Source organism: Aythya ferina (assembly GCF_964211825.1).
Source record: "Aythya ferina genome assembly, chromosome: 5".
NCBI lineage: Eukaryota > Metazoa > Chordata > Aves > Anseriformes > Anatidae > Aythya > Aythya ferina.
This window is the reverse complement of record NC_140301.1, coordinates 57,570,990-57,583,377: the sequence shown is the minus strand read 5'-3', so window position 1 is coordinate 57,583,377 and position 12,388 is coordinate 57,570,990. Positions and strand designations below refer to the sequence as shown.

General features: G+C 42.1%; 1 protein-coding gene across 3 annotated transcripts in view; it reads left to right on the top strand.

Moving 5' to 3' along the window:
• Positions 1–7,111, top strand: part of BRF1 (BRF1 general transcription factor IIIB subunit) — a gene marked incomplete at its 5' end in the record, with an annotated part of 169,169 nt that extends 162,058 nt beyond the window's left edge. For all 3 annotated transcript variants that reach the window (XM_084522788.1, XM_084522789.1, XM_084522790.1), the window contains 2 exons: positions 1,033–1,201; positions 3,344–7,111. In XM_084522788.1, the coding sequence (XP_084378914.1) occupies positions 1,033–1,201; positions 3,344–3,381 (207 nt within the window). In that variant the 3' untranslated portion in view covers positions 3,382–7,111. The remainder of the gene's footprint in view (positions 1–1,032; positions 1,202–3,343) is intronic.
• Between the last annotated feature and the right edge of the window lie 5,277 nt (positions 7,112–12,388).

Sequence of the window (12,388 nt, the reverse complement as noted above, 5' to 3'; positions counted from 1 at the left end):
GCCAACAGAATCGCAGCAGCACATTGCTGTGTGCTGTGATTTAACCCTAGAGCCCTGTAGGACATTTTTGTACAAACCCCAAAGTACAGAACAGAGTGGAGAAGTGCCCCGTTACGAAGCTGTGATGTTCCTTCCCTGGATGAGACGGGGAGGCAGTGCCTCACACTGAGCATAGCAGAGCACACCCCCACGCTGTAGGGGCTGGAGCTGGAGCCTTCCCCATTCCCAGATCAGTCTGTAGTGAACAGGACACACCATTACCTTCAGCTCCAAATTCACCTCTGCCTCCTTGCTCTGTTACTCTTTCTTATCCTCCCTGCTTTGTCCTGCCTCACCTTAGAGCATCTGGGCAGGTGCAGCTGCTGGAATGGGCCCATCAGTGACCAATTCCTCAATTAGAGCTTGGAGCTCATTACTCTGATGAATCCCATAGGTAATGTTACAGGTGCTGATGTGTATTATCAACCTAGTGCTCTACCATAGCATTAAGTGCTGTCTAAAGAGTGCTATTTATTCATCACCATTTTCATCATTATTCATCATTTATTCATTGTGCCTCCAAATAAATCCAACCAGAGTTGTCAAAACTAATAGTCTTTTTTTTTTTTCTGATTTGAAGGGTACATTTCTGCTGTCATTAAAGTGTCAATAATGTTGTTACTGTATAATAGGCCTGATATGAGTCAAACACAATGAGAAGGTTGTAAGTTTTCCTGCAGAGCTCTGCTGATGAGCCTTCACTCCCAAATTTCTCCTTACCTTGTGCTTGCAAGAGGCTCCTGTTCTGCTGTTGCTGTCTCTGGATACTTCAGTTGCCTGGCTCTGGAATACGTGAAAGCTGTGAATGTTTATTCCTGATTTGGATTCAGGCAACATTTCACTGAGCAACTCAGATGTTCCCTGGAATAGTTTAGCCTGTAGCACTAGATGTGGGCTTCCAGCTTTCCTGCCCCACTTGGAAGCTGCTAACATTACATACAAATACTGAATAAAGGAAAGGCTGCAATGCTGCCCTGTCTTCTTTTTTTGCAGGTGACCTTACCAACTGCACAAGCAGAAGCCCCTGACTTATCAAAACCAGCAGCTGTGCTAGTGGAGAGTGGCCCAGTAGCTTATAACCCTGACGAAGAGGTGGAAGAGGAGGAAGCAGAAGAAGATGACGATCACTGCATGAGCGCGTTGCAGTTAATGGGAGGAAACGGTGAGTTGGGATGTTGCGTAAAGCACAGCTTGTTATTTCTCTGCCTGTGCTGCGGGGTTCGTTGTTGCAGGGCTCGGGACAGACAGAGTTCCCCTGCTTGTCCCAGCTCGTCCCAAGCAGAGCACATTCCTGCAGAAAAGCCCGGAGTCACCCCCGTCAGAAACATGATCTTCCTGGAGACTTCCAGAGAAAGCTCTGCATCTCAAGCTTTAGGCTAAGAAGGCTTCTCAAGAATGAACCAATGTTATGCCTTCTTCAGAATTCTATTTATTAAAGCAAATCTGAGGAATTAAGGGGTCAGCAACCCCTCAGTTAGCAGTGCTTGGGGCTCCTTGCCTCATGATTGTGCATGAACCCTGCAGACTTGGCTGTCCAGCTCAAAGCAAAGAGAATCGTCTCGCTCCGTTTCTGGGGTAAGTGTTAGGAAGAAGGAGTTCTCCAAATACAAAAATAACATTGATAGTGTGTGGCATGCTGTATGGCACACAGATGTGTGCTAATTTCTTTGGGTTACCCAGCAAAGCCACTCATTTAATTAGGTTTCTCTACTGACAGGAAAAGTCAGTATCTTCCCATTGTGGTTTTTTGCAGCTGGACACATCCACATTTATCCTTTATTAAAAACTTCCCCTTGGAATTGAGGTTTGAAAATACACTAAAATATATATTTTTTAAATAAGGGCGGCTGATTATGGATTTTGGAAAAGCAAGATGAGAGTAAGTAAGGTTTCCACTGAAATTTCATTTACTGCAAAAATCTTTCCAGAACTATTAATTTAGCTTTCATAGACAGTATGTATACATTTCATAAGAGTCTGTGTTACTTTTAAATTGATTTCTCCACTGGAAAATAATTGCTGAATGTCAGGAAAAACAGTTTGTTGCCTGAATTTATTATTAGAATAACGTTCCCAAGAAAAGGCACCCATGTGGGGGAGGGTGGGTCCATGTTTATTAATAAATCCCCCACAAAAATAGAATAAAGGTCACTGAGCTTTTTTTCTTTGTAAATGTTACTATTTTTAAACCATTCTGAGAACATTCCACTACTCCCTGTCTGGTCTGGACAACAGCTGAAAAATCAGAGTTTAAAAAAAATAAAAAGGAAAGGAATATTCCCAGAATTCAAATGCAGGTGTGCAGAGCTGTTCAGCAGAACAAATAACTCCTTGCTAACTGCTTTCTTCATGGCTTTTAGACTTGTCTGCCTGGAATAAGTGCAGGAATTACAAATGGTGAACTTCACCCATTCTACGCAAATTATTATAGATTACACTTAATTCTGCTTCGGAGCATTTGCTTGACTTTGGATGAAATGTTGCACTGTATTAAATTTGGAGTATAAAGGTTAACTTTACTGAATGCTCATATGTAATAGTTATCCTTTGGTTTGACTTTGCAACAGAAAATGTTCACTGTTTCACTTTTTTCAGGAAGCACGTAGGAGAGAAATCAGTGCATTAGAAACACAAACATGCCTTCTGACACACAAAACACGCAGTCTTCGCAATCAGCATTGTTTTAGAAAACAGAACTGGATTGAAAAAATGGGCAAAAAATTAAGTTGTTCCTGTAGGAGTAAGTAAATGTGGGAGATCTGAGTCAGATCTATCGGTCACGATTCATTGCAAGACTCGTTTTGTTGTTGATGGGAACTCTGAGCTATCTCTGAACCCTTGCAGTTTCAGCTTATAAATCTATGAATAATATAAACAAGCCAGCTCTTTAACTGGTCTCTATGTCTAGTAAGAATCATGCCTACTTGTAAATGTATGCTGCTGCTTCTCAGCTGCCGTGTTCCAAATTACTTCTGACAATCAGGCTTGATCACCTTAACCTCTAAATTAAACCAGGTATTTCACATATCCATGTGCCAGATATCCCTAAGTGAGGGCCCAGTGACAAGTGAGAAGAAATATTTACACATACATATTTACAAATAATTTTATTTAGTGGAGGAAGAATTGGAAGAACTTCTTTAGCCCTAAGAAAATATATGTTTTTTTAAATGTCTGCTTAGGGCAAAACTTACCATCTAGTTACACAGCAGGAAGACAACCTCAAAGTAGCAATACTTTTGTTGGATACTCCATCTACCTGGAATATTTGCATTTTTATATGCCTTTGTCTTATGTGTTTCAGATTATGGCTGTGATATGGACGACGATGATGGCTATTAGTTCTATTTGCTTCTAAAGGACATGGACTGTTTCTTGTTCCCAGCAAGCCTGCAATCTTCAAAATGCGTGAATGGTGAAAGAAGCTGTCTGTGGTCAGCAAATGGCAACAAACAATCCTTACTTCAGTACAGTGAACTCCAGGTTACACTGACAGGTCCAGTTTACACTGACCCACAACCCAGCACTAAGTTTGGGTTTGTACTTGAATTTTTTTTTAATTTTGGTAGATCATGGTTTGAGAATGAAATTCCTGGGAGTTGTGTTTCCAGAGAGCACAAGAAAAGAGACAAAATAGACTGCGTATAAAGTATGTGTGGCTGGAAGCAACACATCTCTTATTTATGTGACTTTGCTTTTACACACACTGTTGAAAGGGAGCGCATAGAAGGGCAGATAGAAGGACAAGTGAAAACCAGAAGCCCACCCGCTGATTATTTGAGTACACTTGGATTAATTATCTTACAATACTACAACCGAAAGAAAACATTTTCAATCTTTATTGTAAACTTGACCCTGTCATTGTATGCAAGCTGCCATACCCAAGCCTATCAAAAATTGATGACAAGTTTTATATCGTAGGGCAGTATCTGTTTCTCTGAAATGAAGTAAATACTTCTTTATTTTAATCAATTCATAGATGTTCTATAAGTTATGACAATAGAAGGTAACGGTGGCAGTGAATAGTTGTCTTATGCTGTGAGATGTTTATGTGGAAGGAGGAAAAAATCCTGGGTGAGGCAAGGCTGTATAGGGAAAGCAGAAGACAATGCTGGTGTCACGTACCTTTGCTTGGAGTCCTGAGGGACAGCCAGGTCTCGTTGTGGCTGATGTTGCTGCAGGAGAGTAACTCTTGCCACCTCTGTAGAGCTGCTCCTGTCCAACTGAGTTGGAGTGCAGGTCTGCTCCCCAGAGCTGCCTGGCTCTAAAACCACTTGAAAGCAAGAGAAAGCTGAGCTTTTTAATAAATAAGCTAGCATCTGCTTTGGCTGAATTTAATTTAATGTAATTTATTTAACTTTCTATGGGTAAATTAAAGGTCACCATGCAGCAGTCTGACTCTCATGGCTCAAATCCCACCCTTGAATCGCTGCTACATGGAGCTCCAGCTGCATGTGCCCCAAAATGTCAGCAGGTCCTTCTCATCCAGATAAAGCAGCCTTTGCAAAACGGTGGGACAGGGGGTCAGGGATGGAGCCAAATCCTACCCTGTCGCCTCTGACCCGACACTGCCATGGCCTGAGGCTCTCAGCTCAGTGTGAGAGGCATGGCACTCTGGGTCTTGGTCTTGATGACTGCAACTGCAGGAGCAAAGATGTTTTTATCTCTCTCCCTTGTCTTGAGACAATCACGAATGTAGATTTCTCTTCTACCGGGGAAAGATGAATGTTCATCCTACCAACGTGGTTTCTGTTAAGCTGTCTTTCCTGGCCGGCTCATCCTTCCTATTTTTGAGGAGCACTGATCATTAAAGCACCTCTCCTTCTCCTGCCATGTTGGGTGGCTAGTGGCAGGAGAAGAACCTGCCTTGGGAAGCTGTGTAGCTCCTCCAAATCAGAGTGACAGAGGAAAGGACCGATGGTGCTTGTACCTGTGGTCATCACCAACAAGGGGAAGGACCATATGGCCTTCCATACCTCTTCTGTCCCTTTCAGTAACATGCATAAGAGAGATTGTGTAAATAGAGCAAGAGCAAGTGCTTGTGTTAGGAGCAGACTTGATTTTCTTTGGCTGGTAAATGTAGTTTGTTGAGTAGGTTGTATCTGCTAGATATTTCTGAGTAGTGAGTAGCAGCATTTCTGCAATGATTTCTCTTAACAGCAGAACTTGGTAACAAAAATGATGTAGTGAGGCTAATGGGAAGAAAAGCTCTTCTGAACCAGAGATCAGTTACTTGGTTCGCAGCACTTCAGTGGGAAAGAAGAGATTCCGTGTAATTCTTAGGGGAACAGCTGGTGTTTTCACCCAAAAGCGATAGATTTTTTTTCTGATACTTTATAAATACTGCACAAAAAAAGTGCATTGAGGAGATAAACCTTTCTACCTCTCTTTTATCTATACCATAATTCAAAATCATGCTGTAAGCAGACAATAAAAAGAAAAGTAGTTTGTTTTATCAAAGTTCATGGTCTGCAAGTCTTTGAGACAGCTGAGTTTGAGCATTTCGGTTTGAATTAATCTGCCAATAGCACTATTACAAATACCCGTGCTCTCAGTGTATTCTCAAAGCTGGGTTTTATTCCAAGGTACACATTATTCTCTATGCAGGAAATAAACATGCATAAATAAACATGTGTATGACTCATGTAGGTCGAGTGCTTTTCTCAAATGCATAATGTTGGTTCTTAAAGAAACCGCTAAGATGAGTTCTTTATTGCTAAGGGTCTTTCCTGCAGTTTTCTGTGTAGATTTTCATTGGTTTGTTCCCCCGAAAGAATACTAAACCTGCTGCCAATGTAGTGACATTATGTGCGAGAGCTGAGAGTCCACTCAAATAACTCCTGCTAGTAAATTTGAATTTCAGTAGCACATTGCACTGCTGAGAACATTGCTTCCTGCACTGGGAGTAGAGGATGCTTCTCTATATAGGAGAGGAAAAAAAATTGCTGTTTTTGAATGCTCTCATGTGATTTGATTAGAGAAGGCTATCACATAGTCTGCCAGAAGGGCACTTGGAGAGCAAAAAAAGGACCTGCAAATCCATAGCATCTCAATATTGCTGGTGAAGTTAATGGCACAGTTTCTGTACAGGAGTCCTAAAGGAAAAGCCATGGTATTGGGTAGGGAGACTTCACCTTGAGCATTTTAAGGCTTCTTAAACTATAGTGGTTATGTATATTTTTAATTTATTGGTGACTTACCGGGACTTTTATAATGTTCATTCCTTCTTGATTTAACTAAGCTCAGGAAATGTAAACAGATTAGAACATGCTAGTTTCTGTTTTTATAGCTAGTCATTAAAATGTAAAAAGATTAACACTGCATTAACTCTGTTTACTACTGTTGATGTATCTGGACAATTTTGTTGTATGTAAGTGAGCCTGTATTCTCTTGGAGTAATTTGGACCCTGCTTTTTTCAGGATTCTGATTATAATGAAGAGAGATTATAAGGCTTCAATATTTGTTGTTCCTCGTTCTTTTTTCCTTGAACCCATACAAGCTGTATATCATAGGTTTTATTCCATGAAGCATGTCTCGTTGCAAGTCACTTTGCTTGACAAGCAAAACCCTCCAGCTGTTGCATCCAGCTTGTCTGCCGTGCAGCCTTTTAACAGTCTTTTATTGTGGGGATAAAAAAGAAAAGAAATAAAGAAAATAAGGGGATTCTTCACTGTGGTGAGTGCATTTTCAGTGTCTTAATCATCCATGACATTTCTTTAAAATCACTGTGTTCAGTACAGCAACTTTTAAATGGTGCCAGACAACCTTGTCGTGAGGGTTAAATGTGTTCGTCTACAAAGTTCTTGCCATCCTGATGGCTTGTTTGTATTCTTTGGATTGCGTTGAAGCTCTAGTCGCAGATGTGTACAGTTAATGTAGAGTTTTGCCTAATAAATGTTCTGTTTCTTATTTTTGTGTTGAAACCTTGCATTTGGTTCAGTTAGTGCCAAGGAAATTAAACCTGTTTGATGTAAGCATATGTATCTTCCTTACACACCACTCTATGAGCCATGTCAAGCTTTTTTTACTGTAATATATTTGCTGTAAATAAAAAGTAAAACCCTTGCAAAACCCATCGTTGATGATACTTTCCTTCTGATTTCTGATTCTTGTCTTCATTCTTATGAATGCTCATTTTTGATTGCTGCGTGATTGGTTGATAGTGGACAAAATGCTTGCAATTCAGAGCTGTCTTTTGTCTCTAAAAGCAGAGACAAGCCTAATCAGGTAAGTGTTTTTTGCAAGATACGGTTCTGCTGATAAATGTAGATACTTTCTGTAAACTGCATAACACTGACGAGGTTTTACACCGAGCTATATAATTAAATGACTGTGGGAAAAATATACAGTGTATGTGTTTAATGGAACTGTTCCAATGCTTGTTTCTGAAAGCAGTATCTTGATAAATAAGGTGTACGCTGACTTAAATATCTAGTTATTTTATCAGCATCTGGTCACCACAATTTGGAGGCCAAAATCCGCATCTACCCTTTATGCACTTGGGTATTTGCTTCTTTTATGTTTCCTGGTAGTGGAGCTTCCTGGGCCCTCAGGAATGTTTACTGCAAAATTTCAGCATGTAGTAGGGCAATTACCAGTAGTTTCAGTACAACATTAAGCATGTTTCATGCCAACATTTTACTGGGTTCTCATCTAGGTACAGCCTTGCTCTCATTGACTTCAGGGTGATTTTATCTGTAGTTTCTTTTCAGCTGTTCCAACCCTTTCCACTGGTGGTTGGGTATTTCTCCAGTGATATCCATCACTGATGTTCTCTCAGTCCTAACATCTAAGCTGTTAAAAAGTACTGGCCACCCAGGCCTCATATCTGCTCTTCCCAAACAATACAGTTTATTACCTTTGTCCTGTATTTTTTGTCTTCCCTACAACACTGGGCTTTCATAACCAAAACCATGCTGTCTTCCCAACTGCCTTCATCGAATATGCCTCCTTTAAGGGTCTGGAAGTAAAATAATATTAATAAAGCTGAAATCTTGCAAAGCTTCACATTAGCTTCATTTGTCACCAGTAAATCATAGCACACTCATTCTTAGGTTCACATATTGTAACACAGAAAAGGCTGTTGTAATTTTCTACTCCAGTCACATGTATAAGAAGAGTTATAGCATATTATTTGGTAATTTTTTTTTGCTAGCCCTGATCCCTCGCTGTGGTCTTGGTGAGTGGTTGTTTGTTTAGTGAGAAGGATGAAGTGCTTGAGAAATGAAGCTGGAGGAAAACTCATGGCTTACAGCCTAACAAATTTACTCGATGAGTTTCCTCATCCTAATTGTTTTACTCTTTTGGGACTGTTGTGCATTTTCATGGAAATGAGGGAGGCATATACATTTCATAAAAATGCAAACTGAGATTCCCGTCCTGCCATGTGACTCTAGGAGCAAAGGATTTAATGACTTCTAGTCTGAATCTAATGTTTGTTATTGTATGAGTTGGCAGTAAATGGCATTGTACTAGACACCAGGAAGGCAGTCATTTTATTATCTGTCTCTATTGCAGCAAGGATGCTTTCTTATTGCTCTTAGTGCTCCTAGTAAGGTTTCTCAATTCTTCAAACCCGAAAAATACAGCAAATTAGAGGAATTTGAACAAAGCAAAGAAAAAAAACAGCACCAACACTGCTCTTACCAGGTAATTTTTCTTCAGTGCTCTTCTGTGGGAATGGTAAAATGTATTTATACAGAGAGACTAAGAGGTGCTAAAGCTGCATCTTGGCAACAGCAGAGGTGAGATAGCGTTGTCCATTTTCCACACATGAAATGTTGTCCATTTTCCTGACTCCTTTTTCATGGTATATCCCGCTTCATTTCAATAATGTGCAGACCAGTGGATCAGTCTGCTGGGGGATATTAAAAGTAGTAGGACACCTGGCCAGGTAAGGAAAAGGAGATGGCGAGGTGTCACTAAGGTACAAAACTGATTATAAAAATATGAGAAAAAATAGTTAAGATTTCTTTGCAGTGAGGTGTTAGAGTGTGCAACAGGCAGTAAACATGGGAACAGACCAAGGGCAATTTTCACATCTTTGGAAACTGAACAGGTCTCACAGCTACATTAAAAACTGAAATCTTGGGCCATACAAACAGTTTCTGTGATACCTCTGCTTTTTCAGGTCATGGCGTGATTTCTAACCCGACCCTGAGATGTCAGCTGCCCTGCTGTGGGTCATGGGTGGTGGAGTTCCCCAGCCATGGGCTCATGGACACGTTTGCAGCTCGGCGAGGATGCTTCCTGCTCTCCTACCAATAGCCAGTCATTCCCAAAGAAAAATCTGTGAGGTTTTCAGGAAAAAAAGGCAACATGCTCATTTCTTAACTCTGCCTTTTTATAACCAGGACAAGACACAGGCCGAACTGCTGTTTGCATGGCCCAGTGTTGGAGGATAACACCCACGGCTGGTGCAGCCGTCCATCCTCGAGCAGCCTGGAAGGAAGTGGAGCTGGCAAGTCTTCAACTCCTGTTCTTTCCTGAGCCTGCCTTTATTGCAGAGGTGCTGCTCCTGGTTTTGGCTAAATGCCTTTGTGCACATGAGGAGTTTGGAGCAAACATTTTGAGTAGAAGTCCTGTGAGAAGAGCATGATCCATGCCCTAAGCATGGTCTGTTGGTAACGAGGCGTCTGAGGTTGCTAAAAATGCAAAGGACTAATAAAAATAGAGGGGCACATGAAAATACCCATGACAGATAGTCACAGCATCAGGCCTTACATCAGCTTCATGCTTTACATCAGCTGAGGATCTGTGCCATTAACGACAGTCCCGAGGGCTGGTAACTGTCGGAGAGGAAGGCAGGAAAGTGCTCTGGGGTAAACACGGGTTTGTGATGCTGAGGAACGTTGCCCAAAGCCAATTCACACTCTGTTTGTCAAGCACATCAGACTGCCTTTCCTCATTAACCAGCAGAGCAGAGTTACCTATTCTGCTGGTGTTAAAATAAATGAGGAAAGGGAACTTCAGTGGCGATCCCGCTGCAGCGCGCAGCACATAATGCATTCCTCTTCAGCTCTGCATGGGAACGGCTGCGGCTGTCAAAACTTTCTCTCTCTAGGTGGTAATAGACTACTCCAACGTGGATCTGTAATTGAATAATGATTCTTCAGCAGCACTGTGTCTGGGAAACAGTGTAGATCCTTGTATCTGCTTTGATTCCTCCCTGTTCACCGAGAGCCCACCAAAGGAGGCTCTACACACACACCCCAGCACAATTCAGCTAAGATGCTTTGGCTGACACAGGGTGAAATACAGCTAAAGCAAATGGTTTCAAAACTCCAGTCACTGTTTTCAAGCAAACTCTTACACAAGGCCACTGGGAAAGTGTCTGATACTGCTGCATGCTGCATTAAATCAGCAGGACCCACTGTAGGCTCTGAGGTCTCCAGCAGCAAGTCAGTGCCATGTGAATCATCGCAGTTTCATTCTGGACTACCTGGCACCAAGAGAAAGGGCCTGAGTGGATTTTGCTGCCTGAGGTAAGATGAAGGATCTTTCATCTTTTTGATCTTCCCTGTATATTTTAGATAGGTTCAGAGGAGCTGGCTGCACTGCATTAATGAAGTGCCATCTAAAACACCGTTAGCTGGTGTGCTCGGCACAGCCACAAGTATAAATTTTCTGATCTCCCCTGTCCTCCTGGGAATCGTGGAGTCTCTATCCAGAGGAGCATTGCCAGACCTTGTAAAGCAGCCCAGGAGAGACCCCAAGCATTTTTGGTGCCTGCAGGTATAATTCTGGTGTGAAGCCACATCTCAGATGGCTGTGCTCGGTGGGGTATGTCTATTAGGAGATTATATTGGTCCCAGTCTGCTGCTGACGTGAGTGGGGGAAAGAAGGGTTGGGGCTCCAAGGGCTGTGTTCAGCCCGCGGATTAGTCCCATCTGTTTATCCACCTTTACTATCACAGCACATGTGCTCGGAAGGAGATAAGCAGTTGAGACCATCCGTAGCACCTCAAGTGAAGATCAGAAGTGGGCAGAATGAATACAGAGCAGGGCTGTTGGTGATTGAAGGATGTAGGTAAGGTTTGGAAGGAAGCATCATTTCAAACCTGCTTTCCCAGTTAAGCTTAGCTTTCATTAAATTTTTGTGTAGATCTTGGATTGATTGGAGGCACAGGTAGCTTGCCATCCAAGAAAATGTGGATTTTTAATATATATATATATTTTGCATTTACTCTGTCCATTTCTGTACATTGCCATCACCTTGCTGGGACTTGCAGCTTTCTTTCTAAGCAGAGTCCTCAGTGCCCAGCAGGAGTGAGCCGTCACTACTGAAGAGCAGTGATGTCAGATGGTACAGGAAAGAGGGGCAAAAAGAAGCATGGGTGGAGGATTGTGGTGAGACTGGAAGCATGAAGACATCAGTTGCTCCGTGAGCAGCATGCGAGAATGGGCTGAGCTGGGAGCAAGGCATAGCAGGGGATGCCATCAGGCTTTCCCGGATGACAGCTGCTCCCCAGCCAGCTCCAGAGGAGAGTGTTAGGGACAGAAGTGGATTTTGCTTCTGGATAGCAGCTCATTAAGACTTCGAGCTTTATCCTCAGCTGGTGCAGCCATGGGTGCTTGGTGAGTCTAAACCTGGTGCCACAGTCGCCCTTATGGGCAGGTGGGAGTCCTCCCGTGTGCTCACCCCATCTGCCAGCAAGGAATCTCTCTAGAGGAAGCAAAATTACCCACTGGTGTCCCTGGGATCTGTAACAAGTATTGGAGGTGTAAAATGCTAACAAAATGGAACCAAGTCAGACATGAAAGTGAAATCTGCCTTTTTTAACTTGAAACCAGTGTGATATCAGCAATGCTGCAGTGTCTGGGAGCAGTCTGAATAAAAATGTGGATGCATTTCAGAATTATGGTATTTGTACAAGAAATCGTCAAAGGGCTGAAGTCTTCAGTCTCTCTAATTTGTCATGGGAGTGAATGCCATTGGCTTTCTGTGAGAGAACAGCAGATTGTTGCTGTTCTGCCTTTCTAAGTACATGTCCTGTTTTCCCTTAGTATATTTCATTATAAAATACAAGACTTAAGCTTTAAAAAGTCTTTATTAGCTAGCAGATGGTTTTTCAAGTTGTTTTAATGAGATGAAGAAAACTTTAACAGCAGACGTTTAGAGTTGTGCTTAGGCGGGCTATTGCCTTTAGGAAAAATCCTGGGAATGTTTTCTCCTTGTTTTGGCAGAGCTTGGCACCAGATTATGTACAAGGAAATAGAAGGGGATGATTTATGGTGACTGGCTCCCTCCTGAGAGCGATTTTACATCAGCGTAACATCACCGAGTTCCTCACTCGCTCTGATTTACAGAGGTGCAAAGGGAGAGTGAAATGTCATTAGGATGACGCAG